Here is a 21,430-nt window from a genome sequence, read left to right as displayed (position 1 = left end):
GATCACAGAATCATAGTATCATCAAGTTGGAAGGGACCTCTAGGGCCATCTAGTCCAACCTCCTGCAGAATGCAGGAAACTCACACCTGCACACCCACAGTAGCCCCAATTCCATGTCCAGATGATGCCCCCCACAAAAAAGAATTCCTGGTCAGTCTGATCTGGAAGATATTTGCCTCCCAACCTCAAAGTGGTGATCAGCATTCTCCTGGGCTTCGAAGAAAGGGCACAAGAGTCAAGTACCGACACAATCCCTTCTGCCCACCTACTCACAATCTGAAGATCTGGTGTTGCTACATTGTGAAAACTGAGCATGCCTCTGTCTGGCTACCTCATCTAAAGCACACTCAAATTCCACCTTCTTACCAAGAGATTCTCCAAATATTTTTTTTAACGTTTTCGTCTTTTAGGACCAAATCACAATAATATTGTTTGTATATATTAAATCTATATAAACAGTATTTTCAGTCATGCACAGGGGAGTTGGTCACTACATTCTGGTGGCTAAGAATCAGGAAGTCCCTAGTTTAAAAAATTATCAGATTGCTTTAGGTAAACATGCATGGGTCTCAACCTCAATTCCCAACCTACCCGTATTTGCTAGCGTATAAGACGACTGGGCGTATAAGACGACCCCTCAACATTTCCACTCAAAATACAGTACTATGGGCAACTATGTCTATCCCAACTGAAGTGCACCCGGCGTATAAGACGACCCCCCCCCCCACTGGGAGGCATGTTTTTCAGGGGGGAAAAGTAGTCTTATACGCAAGCAAATACTGTATCTTATGAAAACTGTAGTACTGATACTGGAGTCATGGGAAATGAGAGCCATCAATAAGTATTAGCTATGGTGACAAAGTAGAACTTTCCATATTCAGAGAGGCAGTAAACCTCTAAATTACTACAGTAATAGATGGTCTTCTTTGCTGATTTTCTACAGTTGATTTTGCTTATTTATTTTGAAATTATTTTCCTGCCCCATCTTTGGAACTCAGGTGAATTACAGTAAGTTATAAATACATTAACATTCCAGAAATACAATATTAATTAATATTAGATTTAAAACATGAAAACACAAAATTAAATATTACAATTGCTCATGATGCTTTGTCTCTCCTGGGAAATTGGGGGGGGGGAAGAATCACAAAAAATAGCATTCATAAAAGTTTTAGCTTGCTGACAGAGGCCAGTGGCTCTTGATGTTACTTCAGATCTCAACCTTAGGCCTGACAGAACAGCTCTGTCTTGCAAGTCAAAGGTACCACAAAGTGCTCATTATATTTGGCAGAGCATTTCACTGGGCCAAGGCCAGGTCTGAAAAAGTCCTGGCCCTGGTCAATGCCAGTTTCATCTACTTGGGACCAGGGATCTGAGCAAATTTTGTTCACTGGATTTTAGAGACATAATAGGGGACAATCTAATTCTTGTGATTTTAACTAATGTTTGTAAACCAGTCTGAAGACTTCTTTTAAAGGAGAAAAGTGGAATACAATTTTTTTTCAAACAGCTGTTTCACAAAGAAAACAGAATCGTTGTGAAAGCACACTTTGCAGATCCCAAGATTCTGTAAACAGGTAGCTTGGCAAATGCTTTGCAGGCACAGGTAATTTCAGAGTGGTAGTTGTATTAGTCTGTTGCAGAAAAATAAAGCAGGAGCCCAGTGGCACCTTAGATACTAACAGAATATAAGCTTTCTTGAGTCAAAGATCACTTTATTAGATGCATAACGTGTGGATCCATAACAGCTATATTTAAAGTTACAAGTAATTAAAATTTTCTTCCCCATCTTTTGAAACTCTTGCCTTAGTGTCTACTAGGGCATTTAACAACAATACTGCTGCTGCTAATGTAATATCTTTTGGTAAATGGATGCTAGTTTGCATTGGCTAGCTTTCCTTCCTGCATAAGCAACGTTTGGAATAATCTGAGGAGTGGTATTGCTGGTTCCCTGGAGAGTACTGGAAAATACCCAATGGTCACCTGAGGTATGGTCAAAATCTTTTGCACCTCTGTACTGCATTTAGGAGGACTTTTAACGGAAACATGAAAAAAGTTTCTGTCTTAAGACGGCAAGTGTCTTCCAGCTGGTCTCTCCTCCAGCTAGTCTGATCAAGTAGATCACAAGAGTCCATGCTGGGCTTTCTTTGCTGGACTCTAAACTGACACTCAGCAGCTGTGCCATCTCCCAGATCTGCCCTTTTCTGATGTTTCTGTATCATGCTTGGGTAGGCTTGCCACGGGTGGCATGATATAAGTCAAATAGACAGACAGACAGACAGACAGACAGACAAATGGTCTCTACTGCAATTAAGATTATGGACAAAATAAACGCAGAGTTGACTCTCAGTATTATTTGTAGAAGGTGGCCTTGCATCTGCCAGCTACTCCTTCACTTTCAGGAAAGGAGGCAGAAGACAAATGGATGAATCCCCTAGTCACTGTTAGAGGTAAGAAGAAAAGCCACAGGGAATAAAGAAATGTAAGGTCCAGCAAAGACTGTTTTAACTCGTTTTAGCTGAATTCTGTTCTGTTTTCATAAGGCATGCTCTAACACTGAAAAGGGTATGAAATCCTCACCAGAAGGGATACTAAAGTGAGCAGGTTTTAAAGATACTAATTTTAATCCCATTTTAAGTTTTTTAAAGCTGTTTATCATTGCTTTTAATGCTTCATATCATGTTTTACTACATTTTAATTTTGTTTGTAAGCCATGCATAATTGTCTGGGATAATAACAAGAAAAAAGTTAACATGTTTGTTTTTAGCACATCTCCTGTTCCTTCCAGGAGATCAGGGAGGCATACATGGTAGTTCCCGATCTCAGTTTTATCCTTACAATAACCCTGTGAGATAGGTGTTGCTGAGAGTTAGCAACTGACCTAAGTTCATCATGGGCTTTATGGTAAGCAGCAATTTGAACCTGGATCTCCCAAGATCCAGAATAATCCAACTATTATTCTAATCACTCTACCTTGCTTTCCTGCATAAACGTACCACAGGAGTATTACAGCCAAGCATTCCCAAAATATCATTGACACTTATTAGACATTTTCACTGGTGATGGTTTTCAGGTTCTTCTTTTCTGCAGCTAGTGAAACATCATAGCAGGCTAAGTGTTGTTGAAAAACAGTGACAGCAGTAGTTGCAAAATATATATTTTTAAAAGGAAGCGAATTGAAGAGGCTTGTTCACTTACCCAACTTCACCTCTGCATTTTCTGTTAACAATACATTCTGTCCTTTGATATCCCGATGGATCACATGATGAGCATGGAGATGTGCCAACCCCTATGTTTTGATTTTGAAAAGAGCAGAATGTAGGGTTCTTTTCCTCAAAAAAATAAAGAAATCTGCAACTAACAGAAGCCTTTAACTACATTACTGTATAACTTTTAAAAATCTAGACTCATGGTCCAATTGTTTTGAAGGTCTTCCTTGTACACAAGAAAACCAAAAGGGATAGTGTTGCAAAAACAACAACAAACCTAACAGTAATTAGGAAACAAAAGGTTAGGTGTCCACAAAATATAAGTATATACATTATTGGGTACAACTAATCATTGAAAATACAAAATGTGTACAATACAATGCTAGACCTACAATGAATGCGTTTAGACTCCAAAGTGGGTCTTCCTCATTTGCTGTCATACATGCACAGAAGCTATTGACACACACCAGAATTTTTAAACAGCTGTGGTGAAGGAAACTTATATTTGATAAATGGACATCTTCTATCAGTTCCATTTTTATTGAAACTGTTATTCATAGAGAATAAACTGAATTTTCTTATCTCACTGGCTACTTTTTGCACTGTATCACTTGCATGTTCAGGAGTAGACTGCTAAGGAAGACCCACTTTGGGGTCAAAACACACTAGGTCTATCATTGTAGGTCTAGCATTGTACGGTGCACATTTTGTAATTTAAGTTATTTGTCTACGGACTAATTTTTAAACTTCATTAGTTGTGTACAATAAATATTAATCTGTATATTTATATTTTGGGGATACCTAACCTTTTGGTCTTTTCTGTACAACATGTGTAACATGATCAAATGCTCCTCGTGCATAGCATGCTACTCATGCAGACATTGCAAGAACAGAAAGAATCATACCAGTGAAACTCAACTGCTGTTCTTTATGAAGGCATTTTATGTAGAGATAGCATTTCTATTACATGCCTGGCCAGATCCAATCTTATAAAAAAGACTATAAAAGTAGTGTGGAATGAAATCAACCCACTAGGAGAAATACTGCAAACTTATTAAGAGCAAAACGGTGTACTTTGCCAGAAACATGGGATTCCTTCCTATATAAGGGCCAACTAAAACTTCACAAATAATGAGCAAGTTTTTTAGTTCATCTCCAGGCTGAAAAAAAAATGTAGGGCATAAGTGAAGGTTCCATTCTGCAGATTCCAGTGATCACAGAAGAAACAAATTGCATTACTTGCAAACATTTTTTTTAATTGCAGGTTGTAGCAAAGGTTACCCAGGCTAGCTTCTATTGACTGAGCATCTATTTCAGATGGTGCATTAACATAAAACTGTCACATTTATTTTTACTTCTCATGCGTTCCAATTCAAATGAATTCTGGCTTTTATCATCTCTGAGGGAGAGTTGCCATTGCATTTTTCCCCAGTAGCCTTTGATGTGACCTAAGATTATTTTACATCCAGGAGAGTCTACCCTAATTAAGTCTAAATCATACTCTGTCTTAATTGTTAGAGTCTGTAGTCTTCGATTTTCCATCATGCCCAACAATATTCCTTTTTCAACATTTAACTTGAAGGAAAAAAAACTCTTACAATATTATAACATTTGAGTTGGTTGTAAGAAAATAATGTACATACTATTAACCAAAAATATGAGCTGACAGACAGATCAGTGATGTCATGCGAGTGATGACTTCTGTGGGCTTATTTGTAAGGCAGGAATGAGCCACTGTGAAATGCCTCTCAGTCAGACCAGCCAGAAACAGACACAATTGGTGCCATTTTTGTTTTTCAGTTTGGCTCTCTCTGACCATTTACGCACTGGAGGTTTCATGCTGGGCTGCAGGCTGGAGTTTTAGTCGTGGCAGGTTGCCCCACCTCTTCCTGCACCCACATGGACCCATTATGCACGGGGGGAATAATGCACATTCGGGGTGGAATGGCGGTGACTAAAATCACCGATAACACACAGTGCCGGCTGCAACCGGCTGCAGCTTCGGTGCATGCCGCCGAAGAAGCCACGTTAGCGAAACGTGGAAGAAAGCGCAGTTTCCGGGTGACCGGGGCGCAACCAGAAGCTGCGCCGGAATCGCCACATGCATAATTGGTTACTCTGGGTTTTGCCGCCGACGCGTCCCGTCCCGTGCATAACCGGTGTGCTTCCCGTCTTCCCCCTCCGCATTTTCCATGTGACCCGAAATCACCGTTTCAGCGTCCGTGCATAATGGGCCATGGGGGAGCATTTGGGCCGGTGTGCCTCATCCACCCCCAATTTGTGTTCCTGAATCTCTCTCTCTCTCTCTCTCTCTCTCTCTCTCTCTCTCTCTCATGAAGTTATAACAGGTCTTTATGCAACCTGCCAAAGTATTATATTAACGGGACTTTACTCAAACTGCCAAAGTATTTTGCAAAGGGACACATCAAAATAAATAAATAAATAAAATAATTTTTGCTATAACAGAAATTACCCGTTGAATGATTAATATTAACTGCAGGAAACGCATTTGGCTGGTCTTAGCTGTAAGAATCTGGAGCCAGACAAGCTGCTGCCTTGCTGTTATTGACTGCACCATACTTAAAAAAAAATAAATGAAGGAATCTAGTGTAATTAATATATTACAGGATCAGAATAACACATTCTCCCATCCTGCACACATTTGACCAGAAGTGATTAATAAATGCAAGCTGATAAATAAAAGGCCAATACAGCTGGGAATCCATGCAATCCCAGAGAGATGAAGCTGCCTGTTTAAGGATGATTTCATCTAGGAAATTTGCAGCTCTTAGTTTTAGCGAAATCTGCTTCAGTCCTGGAGGATGCTCAGTCGACAATGCTGGCCAAAAGTGTTTTTTAACACCTTAACTTGTTTATTTGTAAACTGCCTTGAACCGGTGGGGTGGGAGGGGTTGGCAGAAAAAAATGTTTAGTACATTTTTATCTCACCCTTCCTCCCAGGAGGACAGCCTCACATGATTCTTCCCTGCCCTGTTTCATTTTATCATTCTGACAAGGAATGACTGATCCAAGGTCAAAAAGGAAGGGAATTTGAACCTCTTTAGGAATACGAATCAAGGGGTAGATATTTGAAAGGCCAATGTTCTACATCTTGTCACTCTTATAAAAGATGGGTAAAGCTTGGTTTCTGGTGTTACCAATACGGAAAGACAGGTTCTTGGTTACCTGGAACAGTACTGTATCAGTGATGACAAACTAATAGACTCCCCCCCCACCCCCGGGCAGGACTTCCAGGGACTCTGCAGTTTCAAGAAATTGTTGAAAACACTGTCATTCCAACAGAGCTTTAGGAATAGGTTGGTGCATTTACAGTAATTAATCACTTGCTTTTATTATCCTATCATGAAATGTGCTCTTGATTTTGCTGCCTATTTTGAAGGACTGTGAACAACTTCAAGAGCAGTTTTGAATGGAAAAGTTTTTCTTAAATTAGCCAAAATTATCAACAACCTTTTAAGCAAGGTCATCTGGCATTCAGACATTCCTGCTCTTACTTGCTCAAGGGAACCCGAACATGCAGACACCCAAACACACCCCTGACAATATTCCATGTTCTTATACATTCTCAGGGATCTAAACCTGACCACCCAGATTAAGGGTGCTGATCCCATGTTCCTATACAAACTTTATTCTCAAATGTTTATTTAGGGTCAACTAATTATTCCAAGAAGAGAAGATATTTGGGCCAGGACAGATGGATACTAGTAAAGCATGACAGTGGTCCATACTGAAATTAGTTCTATTTTGGTCTTTAAAATGTGAACCCTTAATACTAGGAAAAGAGAACATTGTCAAAGCCAAAGTAAATAAGCATGTAGGGCTTTCTGTTAATTCAGCATCTGGCTTTATGCATCAAAGCACTGAACTTTACTAGTCCTGTAGCAGATTAACAAAACATATGTTGTATTTCATTATCCATCTCTGTTTCCAGTGTTATCAATGAAGATGTGAGCAACCCCAGGCTCTATTTTTTGATGGAAAAGTTTTTCATTCTAGTGGTTTTAGGCTGCTGCTAACCATTCACACAGGTAATACTTCCCCTCATGTTCACTGGCAAAGCAACCAAACAGCACTCATTCAAATAGGCCCACAGCACACAGCCTTTGATAAAACTAGTACATTATCACTTGAGTTTGATTTTTTAAAAACTGTATGCCAATAAAGGTCTTCTGATTCCGATTAAAAAACCAAACAAAAACGAATCAACATTTGAGAACTTCAGTTTATTCCTTTCCTACGTCACAAAGTTAAAATTGCAGACTTTACTGCCAAGCCTAGTTTTATGGTGCTTTTTAATCTTGCCTGCTTAAATAAAAGCATGGGGTGTTCTAATTTGCTCACCCTGAGAATTTCTCGAGAGATGTATGCTATCCAGTCTTCCTTCAGAGTACTTCCTTTTGTGTTTTTCACAAGATCTGTAATAGAGCCTGCACCACAAAACTCCATAACGAGCTAAAAAAAAAATCAGAATACAAAGGAATTATTCACGATAAATTAACTCCATATAACACATAAATATCTACAATTCAACAGCAGAATATACGTTTACTAGAATATCAAGGGGAAGTTCATATGAGGACATTAGGCAAGCTCAACAGCTCAGCATGTAGATCATAAGGCAAATCCTGTTAATATCTGTAAAAGTTTATTTCACATTAGTTCATTAGTTTTCTGAGAATGAGATTTCACAACAATGGTATGCATGATACATATATACAGAACAAGTAGCAACAGATCTTAACATGCTGGACTAAGGGCTTCTGGCGTGTCCTGCCTCGGCAAAGGAGTTTATACTAAGCAACCTTTGTAACATTTCTGTTTCCTCCTCCTGCAATTTATGTTTCTTCATTTCTGCATGAAGTCTCTGGAATAACAAAAAGCTAGATCCATGTTTCCTAATATCTATTTGCTGAGACATGTGGGTTTTGCTGTTGTTGTTGTTTTTTATTAGAACTGGATCTACACTTCAGACTTGCCCTGCAAAAGATTTGCTTTCTGAATACAAATTAAGAAAGTCACCTTCAGAAATGCCTGCCGCCTGTTGTTCTACATGTTGAGGCGTGCCTCTTTACAGGAAAAAATAAAGGTCAGGACATGAGTCATGCAGAGAGTCAACTGGCAGACTATCCAAAGGTGATCAATTCCGTTCTAAGAGCAACTGAAAGATTGGCTGGATGCTGAGATCCACAGGATTCAGACCCACAGAAGAATGACTGATTTTAAGGAGATGAGCAAAATAAGTTAATCTTGCAGAAACATAACAGACAGCCTCTTCTTGGGTGAGAAATACCTGGGTTCATAGGAACCTTTCATCATTCAATTCCATCATGACATGTCAGTAGTTATCTTCCAACACACAGTTTGGACATCACCAAGCAAGATATTCCAGTTGCACCAGCTGTACCTGAGCATTCCTGCACGTACATTAAAAATACTTGCTCCCAACACAGCCTATTGTAAGTGAAAAATGTCAACAGATGATGTTTCAAACACTGTAAAACCGAGAATGGCAAATGTTTCTTCTACATATGGATTATAAGAAGTTTTATACTTCAACAGCTTTGAGCATTTAAGTTTCTTAGTGCCAAAACTTTATATTTTTATTGATTTTATTATCTTATGGCTGCAAACTGCTTCAGAAACATGAATAATTTAGATATAAATGTCTTAATAAGCCTTTAAATGCATTAAACTTGTATTTTTTTCCAGTACTATTACTAGGAAATGGGGAATTGAGCAATGAAATCAAGTTATTTTTGCTGGGAATTGAACACTTAACAGCAATAGTCATTTCAATTTTCTTCTTAAGGTTATTCACATGAATGCATAATTATAGGACATTATTTTGTTCCTAAAATAGGACGTTATTTTCTTCCTTTTGTTCATTATCAGGCTGCCCTCAAATAACTGCCAAAGGGGAAGTAAAGCATGTCTGTGAAGAATCAGCTTACCCACAGTTGATCGTCATGTCCTGGAGGACTTTTCTTAATGAAAGCACCATAGTAAGTTGCAATATTTCTATGATGGGAGTATTTCTTCAACATATTTATCTCCAGTTTGATTTCTTCTTCTTCATCCTTTGGGGGAAAACAATTTTTTTTAACTAACTTGCATGCATCTGCTGGAGCACTGGTGATGAACCCAAGGATACAGCCCGCCCCCACATTAACCCAGCCTTTCTCAACTTTTTTTGTCATTGAGAACCCCCTGAAACATTCTTCAGACTTCAAGAAATCCCAGAGGTGGAACGATTGGGCAGGATATGCTTGGGAAGCATAGCCGTGTACATGTCCACCTGGGCCCCTCCCCCTTCCCACCCCCTCCAGGCCCATAATTGGCCATTTTGGGAGGGAACAGGTAGATATGCCCATATAATCACCCAATAAACATTTAACAAATTAAAAACATAATTAACTCCCACTTAATTGAGAAACCCTTCCAGGGCTGTCAAAAAACCCCAGAGTTTCTCAAAACGCTGGTTGAGAAAGCCTGCATTAATGTTATCATATTCATGAGGAACAAAAATGAGAGAGAGAGAGAGAGAGAGAGAGAGAGAGAGAGAGAGAGAGAGAGAGAGAGAGAGAGAGAGAGAGAGAGAGAGAGAGAGAGAGAGAGAGAGAGAGAGAGAGAGGTTCAATCTAGGTTTGGCACAGTTTGCTTGCACTATTGAGTGAGATCTAAGGGTTAAATATAATGGGATGATCTCATACTAAAGAAGACCTCAGTGAAAGAGAACAAAGATAGAATATCCATACTGGAGCAACAAGAAGAAAGGGTTAAGTACCCACCTACCATGGGCTTTTTCCCCAGTGAAATTAAGAGTATAAAGCAGCTTTAAATGCAAAAACCAAAGATCTTTACAAAATGCTTAACACTAGCCTTCCATGCCAAACCAAATCTCATTCAGCACAGGTTGGATAATGCACTTTCAATGCTCTTTAGAAGTGGATTTTCCTGTTTTACACAGGCCCATTATGCACGGAGGGGAACGTTTGCATTCGGGGTGGAATGTCATCGCCTAAAATCACCAATAACGCACGGCGCCGGCTGCAACTGGCCGCAGATTCGGTGCATGCTACTGAAAAAGCCGTGTTAGCGGAACACGGAAGAAGGCGGAGCTTCCAGGTGACCAGAGCGCAACCAGAAGCCGCGTGCATAATCAGTTACTCTGAGTTTTGCTGCCGTTGCATCCCGTCCCGTGCATAAGCGGTTTGCTTCGCGTCTTCTCCCTCCGCATTTTCCATGTGACCCGAAATCGCCATTTCAGTGGCCGTGCATAATGGGCCACAGGAAAAATCCAGCTACCAAAGCACACTGAAACTGCATTATTCAATGTATGTGCAGAATCTATCCAAGTTACCCTCACAAACTGACCAGAATGATTTAACAATGTCCATTCAACCTTAAGCATTTGTTAGAAGTAAAGGGATTTCAATATCCTCAATTGGATGGTTATGGTTGCGATGCTGGAAAGCCTTTTTCCACACTAACTTCTATATTTGCAACTATTTGATTTTTTTAACAATATGTTTAAAATATGTAAACTTTTAAAAGAAAGAAACAATGCGTTCTGAAAGGCTGGCAAACCCTCTTGGGAATTTTTGAAATGCAGCTGGTATCAACTACCACTTTAAGCCATTGTGCCCTAAATATTTATTTATTTACTTACACATTCTTTTTCTCTGCCTATGATGCATCAGCTTTCTTAAAAACAAAACTCATTTCATGACAGCCACCCTTACTGCTAAAGATATTTATAGCTAACTACCCGAGTCCAATATATCAACCACTTTTCACAGTATTCCCTTTGCAATGGGAATCATAATAAATAACACTACTTAAAAACATACAAAATCTAGGCATTGACTTCTATGAGGACAATGGTATGATAGAGATATCAGGGGGGTTTGCATCAATGAAGTTGTGGGAGAGGGGCATTGTTTGAGAAAGCGCTTTCCTGATTGGTCACTTCTGTTGTGCTGTGTTTTTCTACAGCCATCTTATTAGTCCTTTACTAGGAATACTGATATTATTGCAGGTTTTTGAACTTGCCTCCAAGCTCGTAAATGGCCGATTTGGGGGGGGGGGGGCATTTCTAATATCCGGAATGTCATATTATGAACACAGGGGCAGTAGAGGGGTGGTGGTGGGCTACCTGCAAGTTGAGTGTGGTGAGTGCGTTTGTGCGTTTGTGCCTGCTTGCATGCCCCAAAGCATTACACCACATGGTACTGTTCCCACCTGAATCACGATGAACCCTATTCTGCAAATTAATTTAAATGGCACACATATTGCATGCTGATTTGAGATGGCCTACTGATTTGAGATGGCCTACTGTTTTTGCAAGGCTGTATGTATACTGTCGCCTTGCCTATTTAACTTGTATGCAGAGCACATCATGAGAAATGTGGGATTAGAGGAGTCACAAATTGGGATCAAGATTGCAGGGAGAAATATCAACAACCTCAGATATGCAGATGATACCACTCTAATGGCAGAAAGTGAAGAGGAACTAAAGAGCCTGTTGATGCGGGTGAAGGAGGAGAGTGCAAAAGTTGGCTTGAAACGCAACATCAAGAAAACAAAGATCATGGCATCCGGCCCTCTCAATTCATGGCAAATAGATGGGGAAGAAATGGAGATAGTGACAGTTTTTATTTTCCTGGGCTCCAAAATCACTGCAGATGGGGACTGCAGCAAAGAAATTAAAAGACGCTTGCTCCTGGGGAGGAAAGCTATGGCAAATCTAGACAGCATCCTAAAAAGCAGAGACATCACCCTGCCAACAAAAGTGCATTTAGTCAAGGCTATGGTATTCCCAGTTGCAATGTATGGCTGCGAAAGTTGGACCATAAGGAAGGCCGGGCGTCAAAGAATTGAGGATTTTGAACTCTGGTGCTGGAGAAGACTCTTGCGAGTCCCTTGGACTGCAAGGCGAACAAACCGGTCAGTCCTAGAGGAGATCAGCTCTTTAGAAGGCCAGATCCTGAAGATGAAACTCAAATACTTTGGCCACCTCATGAGAAGGAAGGACTCCCTGGAGAAGAGCCTAATGCTGGAAGCGATCGAGGGCAAAAGAAGAAGGGGACGACAAAGATTGAGGTGGCTGGATGGAGTCACTGAAGCAGTAGGTGCTAACTTAAATGGACTTCGGGGAATGGTAGAGGACAGGAAGGCCTGGAGGATCATTGTCCATGGGGTCGCGATGGGTCGGACACGACTTCGCACATAACAACAACTGTTTTGTGGATTGCAAAAAGGTTATCCAGAGGAAGGGAAGACACTAGCTTGCAAAATTATTATTTTTCCTTAACTCAGTCTAGAGATCTGGATGGTTTGTCATTACATCATTCAATGGACACTGTAGTAGTCCGTTCACCACTGAAAAACCATTGTTTTATCTGAAGGACCCCACCAGTTATAATCTCATCCTGCACTCAGTGTTCCTGGGGAAGGTGACTGAAAGGGCTGCTGTGGACCAACTACTTGAATAACTAGATGAAGCTTAAGTCCTGGATCCATTCCAGTGTGGCTTCCAGGCCAACCATGGGGTGGAAACGGCATTGGCCACTATGCTGATGACATTCAGCTCTACTTCTACCTCCTGATTGATGGCTGCCCAGATTCACCCGCAGACAACTTTGCCAGATGCTTGGAAGCAGTGATGGGATGACTTAAGCAGAAACACCTAAAACTGAACCTTTCAAAGACAGAGGTCCTCTAGCTGGGTAGGAAAGAACAAAGCAAAGGAGCACGCTTGCCCTACCTAGATGGGGTCCAATTGTCTGTTGCATCCTCAGACAGAAATCTGCGTGTGACTTTCGATGACTCCTTATCCATAGAGGCAAAGGTCTCCTGAGTACCACAGATGACATTTTTCCATTTTCACCAAGCCAAACTACTAGCACCCTATTTGGTCCCTGAACACCTAGCCACAGTTACTCATGTGACCATCACCTCTTTATTGGACTTCTGTAACTTGCTGTATGTGGGCCTGCCCTTATCACTCCAGAAACGACCTGGTCCAGAACATAGCGGCCAGGTTCCTCACAGGAACACCTTGAAGGGTGCACATTCATGCTGTGCTCCAAGAGCTGCACTGGTTTCCAGTTGAATTCTGTATCAAGTTTAAAGTATTGGTTCTCACCCATAAGGCCATTTGCAGTCCGGGCCCTGTTTACCTAAGAGACCGTCTTTCTATTCACACCCCCCCCCAAAGAGCACTCTGCTCCACAAATATCAACCAGTTGGTGGTCCCTGGCCCCATGGTGGTATATCTGTCCTCAACCCCATCTCGTGGAATGACCTCCCGGAACAGGTCTGGGCCTTCTGGACCTGGCAGAGTTCTGCAGGGCCTGCAGGGCAGGGCTCTTCCATCAGGCTTTTGGTTGGAGCCAGTGACATGACTACCATCTACTGTCCGTCCCCTACTGTAAGTCACCCCCAAACCAAGGTCTGATACAGGAAGATCAAACTCCATTTAAGCTGGGGCTGTTGATGTTGATCTTCAATCCAGGTTGCCATTTAATTTATTTTAACTGAATTTTAAATTTTTAAATTCTTAATAATTGTTTTAATAAATTGTTTGTGTTAATGTGTTAACTATAATATGGTACACTGCCCTGAGCCAGCTTGTTGGGGGGCCGGTATAAAAACCAAATCAATCACTCAATTCATTCATTCATTTTCATTCATCATTTTGAAGCTTCAAGACAGGAAAGCATGAGATCACACAGCTGATACAGGAGGGGGAAATATGGTGGAAGGCATGGAGTGTGCAGAACGAGTCAAATGCTCTCCTCCGCATCAGTATGTCTACTTGTAACCACACAAGCAAACAGTCCCCAAGTAACCTTTCCAAGGCTCACACACAAAAAACTTTTATTGTTCATTAAGACAATGAAAAGGGGGAATGGCAGACAGCACAGAGCAGGAAGGACTTAGGAGTTTCCAGATAGAGGAAGAGACATTGTGGGATGGGAGGAACAAAACTGATGTATTTGTTATGCGTTCCATTAAACTTCAAAGCAATTTAAAAACTCATGCCAAAAGCACTCTTAACTAACCCACACATAAATTGAATAGAAAGCCAATTGAGAGATGAAGAGAGTGAAATTTATGCAGAATGAAAAATTAAAGTGGGCTGAGGCATCTGGTAAAAACAACAGGTAAGAAGAATGAGGACGACACACACACAAAAATGCATCACGAAAGTGCAGGAAACCGCCGCTGCAAAAAAGTCCAACAAAATGCCATCTGAGGATAAAGTGCAGTGATATCTGGTGGCTGCTGTAAAATACTGCACTTGACCATTGGCATTCAGATAAAAGTCAACACATTCCAATTAATGAGTTCAAACCCATTTTCATTTACCACTAGTGTGTCTCATATAATAATATACCTTGAGAATCAATCATTCTCCATTCCAGCTGTTATACATACTCTATTTTTTAACACTCCTTTTCTCTTTGAACATAAGAAATTATAATAACAAAGCTTAATAAATTACAAACTATAAACAATGACACCTACTGCCAATAAAGGTACTCTGACTCTACTGGATGACTGGACAAAACCTTTCCAACTAGGTAAATCATGAGATTCATCCTGCTTAATACAATGCAACAAAGACACACTGGAAGAGCTCCTTGTATCTAGGAAATGTTTACTCTTGTTTATTAGCTCTCGTTCACAGAAACCATGTTATGCATGAGTCACAGCCCTGCCACAATATTATGATGGATGCAATGGAGTGATACACGTAGGTATTTTTTTTGAACAATTTATTACAGGGAGAAATAGCTCACAGCTCAAATACATACTTAGCTTCACACTCTTCCCTTTGATACAGCTGTATCATGTACGCTGCCAGACTTCCCTTAAAATGGTAGCCTTTCAAAGCAACTTTCTGTCATCAAACTAGAATACAGCCACAATACAACACCTTTTCCAAAAGACTTTTCAGATTTACTAGATTTTTCCAAATAAGCACTCTGAGAGTTTAGAAAGTGAAATTACTTTTCACTGTCTGCGAATAGAGAATATTCTGATGCGGTCTTCTATAGTTTTGATTCTGATTAGCACCTGAAAACCCATATCTGCATGAATGTTTCATATGAACAGAAACAATATGACATGAAATTTTCACAACAAATATTCACAAGAAACTCTATCCATCCTGTGCATAATTTTATAAACTGCTACCATGTCCCAGGTTAGTAATTTATTTTCTGAACTGCAAAGCCCCAGACTCTAACTCTTCCTCATATAGATGACACTCCCACTCTCTGATCATATTGGTTGCCCTCTTCTATCCCTTTTCCAGCCCTGCAAAGTCATTTTTGAGATATGGTGATCAGAACTGCAGACAGCATTCCAAATGAGACTGCACCATAGATCCATACAAGGGCATCAATAATACTGGCTGTTTTATTTTCAGCCCTAACAATTCCTAACAGTTTGCCTTTTTCACTGCTGCTACACAGCTTCAATCATTTATGAACAAATTAAATAGCACCAGTCCTAGTAGTTATCCTTATGGGACCCACAAATGTTTGTGCACATGGTGGAGGCTGAGTGTTTCTGAAAATTTTCAACCAAGGGTCCATAAATTCTGGCTAGCCTTGAAAACATTGTCTCCCTGTGAACCTTCACCCAAAGCCCAAATTAAGAAAGTAGCTGAACCTCATCCCCATTGTCAAATGACAATGAGCAATGGAGGAGCACTGAAGCACCCAGCCTTCTCTCTTCTGCCACCTGTGTACAAAGCCCAGCATTAAGTCAGAGAAATGCTCTCCATTAGAAGGACAAGTTACATGGACCTCACACTGAGTTTTGGAGACATCTGGAAAGGAGCTGTGGCTCAGTGTTAGAGTACCTTCTCGGCATGCAGATCATTCCAGGTTCAACCCCTGGCATCTCCAGTTTAAAAAGACCCAGCAACAGGTGATGTCAAAGACCCTTGAAGGTTGCTGCCAGTCTGAGTAAAAAATGCTGACCTTGATGAACCAATGCTCTAATTCACTGTAGGGCAGCTTCATGTTTTCCGCCATATTGTTGGGTTGTTGGTCTACTGTATTTGTATTTTAATAGGGTTTTAATGGGGGTTTTAACTAGACATCTGTAACCTACCACAAGCCTACTTGGGAGTGGTGGGTAATAATAACAACAATAACAACAACAATTCCCATGAGCAAGGCTTACTATTGCCCTGACCTGTCCAATCATGTCAGATTGCCGAAGCTAAGCAGGGTTGTCCCTGGTCAGTATTTGGATGGGAGGCCACCAAGGAATACTTGGATCATCACCCGGGATCAAGCACTGGCAAACTACCTTTGAACTTCTCTTGTCTGAAAACTCCGCAGGGTCACTGCAAGTCAGCTGTGACTTGATGGCAACAAAGCGTGTCATTACTTTCAGATTGCCTTCAAAGCCCCAACACTTTTTAGTTTTCAGCACGGTGAGAATGCCCCTGGTTACTCAAGCTTCAGAAGCATTTGAAAGTAGCAGCATTCATCCACTTCATTCAAAGTTACTGGGAAGTCAAGTGCAAGGCCCAAACGAAGACTCAGCCTAATTCACAACAGGATACAAGTGGCCTATGTCTCAGTCACAATAATTCCTATAGAACGCCATAAGAGTTAAAATAATTTCTGAGATGACCATTTTTCTTGTGCCAGTATTAGATGGCAAGGGACACTGAATTAATTTTTTACAGGACAATGAATTACAATACAAGCCTTCAGTTGAAATCTACTGCTGCTCTGTGTGCCTCCACCAGCTGATGTAAGGTCAATGAGAGACTCATCAGTTTTGATTGTGGAATTCCCACTGCACAGCAATTCACCTAGGATGAATAAACTTTAAGTACTGGCAAAACCATTTTTGCTTTTCCAGGCTTTTGGGTTTATTTTTCTTTTCGAGTACTATTATCGTGGGTCCAAAAATGAATGCTGCTGGATCTATTCCCAGTTGCTTAAGGAGTTTTAAATACATATTTTTATGCTGGTCTCCGGCTTTATGCTTGGGTTGCATTCAGATATACATGATGAATGTGAACCTGGCTTTTTATTCCATGCATACACACATAAAAAGAGCTTGTAAAGACAGGAGACTTGGCTTCAGTCTAAGTATAATCTGTCAAGGCATCCAAATGCAGGTACTTCATTAAAGCTTTATTTCTTCGACGATAGGGTTCGGATTAAATACAATTAATAATTTCAGCTTTAGGGGGGAAACAATCCAGAATTTATTAAGATTTTCACATTCAGACACAATCTGAAGTTGAGCTGAAGTTTGTGACATCATAGGATCTGTTGCATCATTTTCATACAACCAACAAGACCTGAAGACTTATCAGTTTTTAATTTCCATACTGGTGGCCCCATGTACCACACTATTCTTTGGACATTTGCCCAAGGAGACTCCTCAGGCTCAGGGTCTTCCCTGAAAACCCCTTGGGGCGCAGCAACCATTATGGGCAGGGGGCCACGTTCCTCACAAAATTCTACCACATAATGACTTGTGTTACTGGCTAGGTCTTTGTGAGTTTCCTGTCTAGATAATCCCTTGAAGAGCACTTTGGTGAGATTCAACAGATTACTGGATCCATAAAGTTTGGCATACATGTCTGTAATCCCAATCAGTGTGCCCATAGTAATGAGCTCGGTGACAGCAAAGTCCATATCCCTTATTTTTCTTTTTCATACAGATGGTTGTTCTCTTAAAACTAACTGCAATATTGTTATTAACTGTGTGGTCATATCTTTCAATATAGTGTAAATAGTGTATTGCTTTGTTCCTTGCTTTTCGTAACACAGCCATCCTGTCGCTTGCTTTTCCCACTGTGAAACCTTCTTAGCTAGTTGGCATTTCCAAGGAGTTGCAAATTGCCATGGGGAGGGGGCCAGATCTCAGTGGCAGACCGCGCAAGCAGAAGGTCCCAAGTTCAGTTGCAGGTATCTCCACTTAACAGGATTAGGCAAGAGGTGACATGAAAGGCCTTCTCCTGAGATCCTGAAAAGCTGCTGCAACAAGGTCCTACAGGTTTCTGATCTCACTTGGGAGAGCATCCCATTAGCCCGAGGCAGATGAGGCCAGCTTGATTTCCTGGGACTGGAGACCCTAATCAAATTCTGCTGACTCGATCTTAATGCCCTTTGGAGTTATATATATTATTTAGCCTACCTAACTGGATATTTCTCACAAGTTCTGTTCTATATACTTCTGTCTTCAGAGAACAGGCAAACAAAGACAGGGCTTTTTAGGTGGTAACACCTCAATGTAGAACATCCTTTCCCATGTGGCTTGCCTGGTGCCCACCTTACTCAGAGACAATGGGCCTAAACAATTTCCTTTTATGTAGGCCTTCAATGAACTGGCTGTTTTACATCATTTTTGCAATCTGCATTGTTTTTAGATGTTTGTTTTCAGCTGCTAAATGTTGTATGCTGTTTAAATACAATAGCTAGGTTTTTATTATCTTTTAATAATTAACTATGTTCATAGTATTCTATGCTTTATTTTGTAAGCCACCTTGAACAGATAGACAGGAGACGAATTTTCTAAATATATGTTTGAAGAAAAAATTGAATTTGGATCAAAACTGCATCAACAATTCCTCAATGCATGAACAGCTATTTTAATAGTGCCTGCTTAGCTATTAAGCCACCACTTAATATGGGTCATTTATATAACATGGATGTAGAACTATACTTGTTATGACTAACACAAGTCACTTGAGAGAATAATAGTAAAAAAGGAGAAAAAGACAGATTTGGCAGCACAGCACAACACATTATATGATAAAGTAGCCTATTATAAAATGGGGGCTATGAGGTCACACTGGCATAATTCATATTATCCACGTTAGATGCGTGCTGGGGTTTTGCATGCCTTTTCTTTCTCTTCATGCAGATTGCCGTCTCCATTTTTGTACTTCCTTTCACAACATTCTGCCACAGTGCCTGGATCAGGCAACAATGCTTAGTACTAACTTCTAAACCAGAAGGACAAGTCATGGTTTAAAGCAAAGCTTCTGGATGAAAAAGAAGTGCTATGCTGGAGTTAACCTAACCAATGATGCGGGACAGAAAATTTTCAAGCATTACATTTTTCTGTGGAAAATTTTCCACTCCACATAATGTAAATACAGTCGGTTCAGCTACAGCTGTCAAGATTTGTTGTGCTGCAATTCAATAATGTCAGGTGTTAAGAAGCATTAAATAAATGACATTATTTGTTTAAATAGAAAAATAGTCTAGGAAAATATATGAGAAACTTTTCAGGAAAAAATATAATTCAAATATTCCTGGCAAAATAAGTCAGTGCTATGAGAAATTCAGCACTGCATTATTAAACATTTTAAAGGGATTTCCAACCAGGGGTGAAAATAAGTAAGTAAGAAATACCAGTAAGAATTATCCAAAGTGGTACTTTCCATTTTCAAGCCCCCCTCCCCCACACATGGGATACAGTAGTGGTAAGAAAGTGAAGTTACTGATGGCAACAGTTCTTGAGAAAATGAATGTATAAGCTATACTATCTATATATAAGTAACCCTGTGCAAAAAAAAATAATAATTTCAGTATCAGTAAAAGGAATATTACACTTTCCATAGTGATCATAAAAATAAATATATCCTCTCCCCTCCCAACAAGGGATGTGGTATTACTTCATCTTCAGAAAGCACCCTCTTGAGTTTAAAGGCAAGACATTGTAGATGTGGGACACATCTTGTGGTGTGCCTCATGAATTGGAAATGAATATGGAAATCATGTCCGTAGTCCCATCCACAAAGCACAGCAGAAAATGAAGAAGGACTAGGCAGCGGCTGCATACACAGCAAGGGCTGAGGCAGCGGCTGCTCCGCCCCCAAGGCCTATGTAGTCACTGCTAAGGCCACCACTAGTCACACAGAGGCTGCCCCGTCCTCGAGGGCTTGGCAGTGCATGCATGAGCCCTGGGGGCCTAGGCAGCTGCTGCATGACCAGCGGGGTCCTTAGCAGCAGCTGCCCCATGCCCAAGGGCTTGCCAACCCCGGGGTCCTATACTACTGCTGTGCAATGCCAGCCCCAGGGGCCTAGGCAGCCACTGCGCAACCAGCAGGGGAGTGGAGAAGGTAAGTAGAAAAAGGAAGGGGGATAAGGGAAAGGAGTGTGTATGTGTATGTGTTTGCTTGGGAAGGAGGGAGGGGCGAGGAACTAATGGGGGGTTGGGAAATCAACAGGTAAGGGGGGAAGAGAGTCTGTGTATCTCTGTTTATGTGTTTGCCAGGGAGGGAGGGGGACCTGACCAAATAGTCCCATAGCAGGTATGTGTCCCACATACCCTCTGAGAGTCAGGTTGTCAGTAAATTTTTTTTTATTAAGATATTTACAGCTACTTGTGGCATGACAATAAAATGAGAAATAAAGGTTTAAAAAGGGCACGTAAGGATAACAGGCAGGGTTTTTTCCTGGATGAACAGCAAAGCCTGAAGCTAGAAGCATTGTGCCAACATATGCTGGAATTGTTCCCATGCATTAAGAAGCCAAAAACACTTGTAGAACAGTTGTTTGTTGTCCCTGTCAAAGGAACCACCTGCTGCAGTTTTAATAACCATAGTGTATTGTCCTGCCCCCCACCCCAATCAGCTCCCACCCTTTTATTTGTCACTGTGCCTCAATGTTTGCCTTTGCTGCCTTTGGTTTAAGCAGGACTTAATGATATAGTTCCCAGTATGAATTAAAACATATACCATTAAGGGCAATGTATTTTTCTCCAAAAGAAAAGCAAGCCTTTATGGGAATGTTGTCACTGAAGATTGTGATTATTCTGTGGTTATGGGAAGAGACTTTAAGGAAGTGTTAATATAAATGGGTGAACAAATTACCCGTTTCCACCCATTCGACATAGGAACTGCAGAGGTTTATACATTACACAAGATTACAGAACATATGCTATTTATCCCACTACACAGATAGCACTTACACTTTTTCCTGTCATAAAACTATCAGATGTATTGGAAGGGAAAGTGGTCCATTTTTCCATACTATCATCTTGTGTATTTCCTTGTTTCTCCTCCCTACCGCAGAAAATGAATACATTGCTTCTCCATACCATCTATTTGCATAGACTAAAGCTTAAAATCAGTTACTTAACTATCACCAGGTGCTTCATGGTCTACTATATGAGAAAAGTTTAAAGTTTCCTTATCATAA

General features: G+C 40.6%; 1 protein-coding gene across 7 annotated transcripts in view; it reads right to left on the bottom strand.

Annotated features, from left to right (window-relative positions):
• Nucleotides 1-21,430, bottom strand: part of MAP4K4 (mitogen-activated protein kinase kinase kinase kinase 4) — a 181,608-nt gene that overhangs the window by 68,276 nt on the left and 91,902 nt on the right. For 6 of the 7 annotated variants that reach the window (XM_077343544.1, XM_077343545.1, XM_077343546.1 and 3 more), the window contains exons 4-6: nt 9,182-9,307; nt 7,572-7,682; nt 3,199-3,289 (exon numbers count right to left, since the gene is read on the bottom strand). In XM_077343544.1, coding sequence (XP_077199659.1) covers nt 3,199-3,289; nt 7,572-7,682; nt 9,182-9,307 — 328 coding nt within the window. Of the gene's footprint in view, nt 1-3,198; nt 3,290-7,571; nt 7,683-8,520; nt 8,657-9,181; nt 9,308-21,430 lie in introns of those variants that run through there. The other variant, XM_077343549.1, reaches the window with a different exon arrangement.

This window comes from Paroedura picta, chromosome 6, assembly GCF_049243985.1.
Source record: "Paroedura picta isolate Pp20150507F chromosome 6, Ppicta_v3.0, whole genome shotgun sequence".
Classification (NCBI taxonomy): domain Eukaryota; kingdom Metazoa; phylum Chordata; class Lepidosauria; order Squamata; family Gekkonidae; genus Paroedura; species Paroedura picta.
The sequence above is the reverse complement of the archived record's forward strand: the minus strand, read 5'-3'. Positions and strand labels throughout refer to the sequence as shown.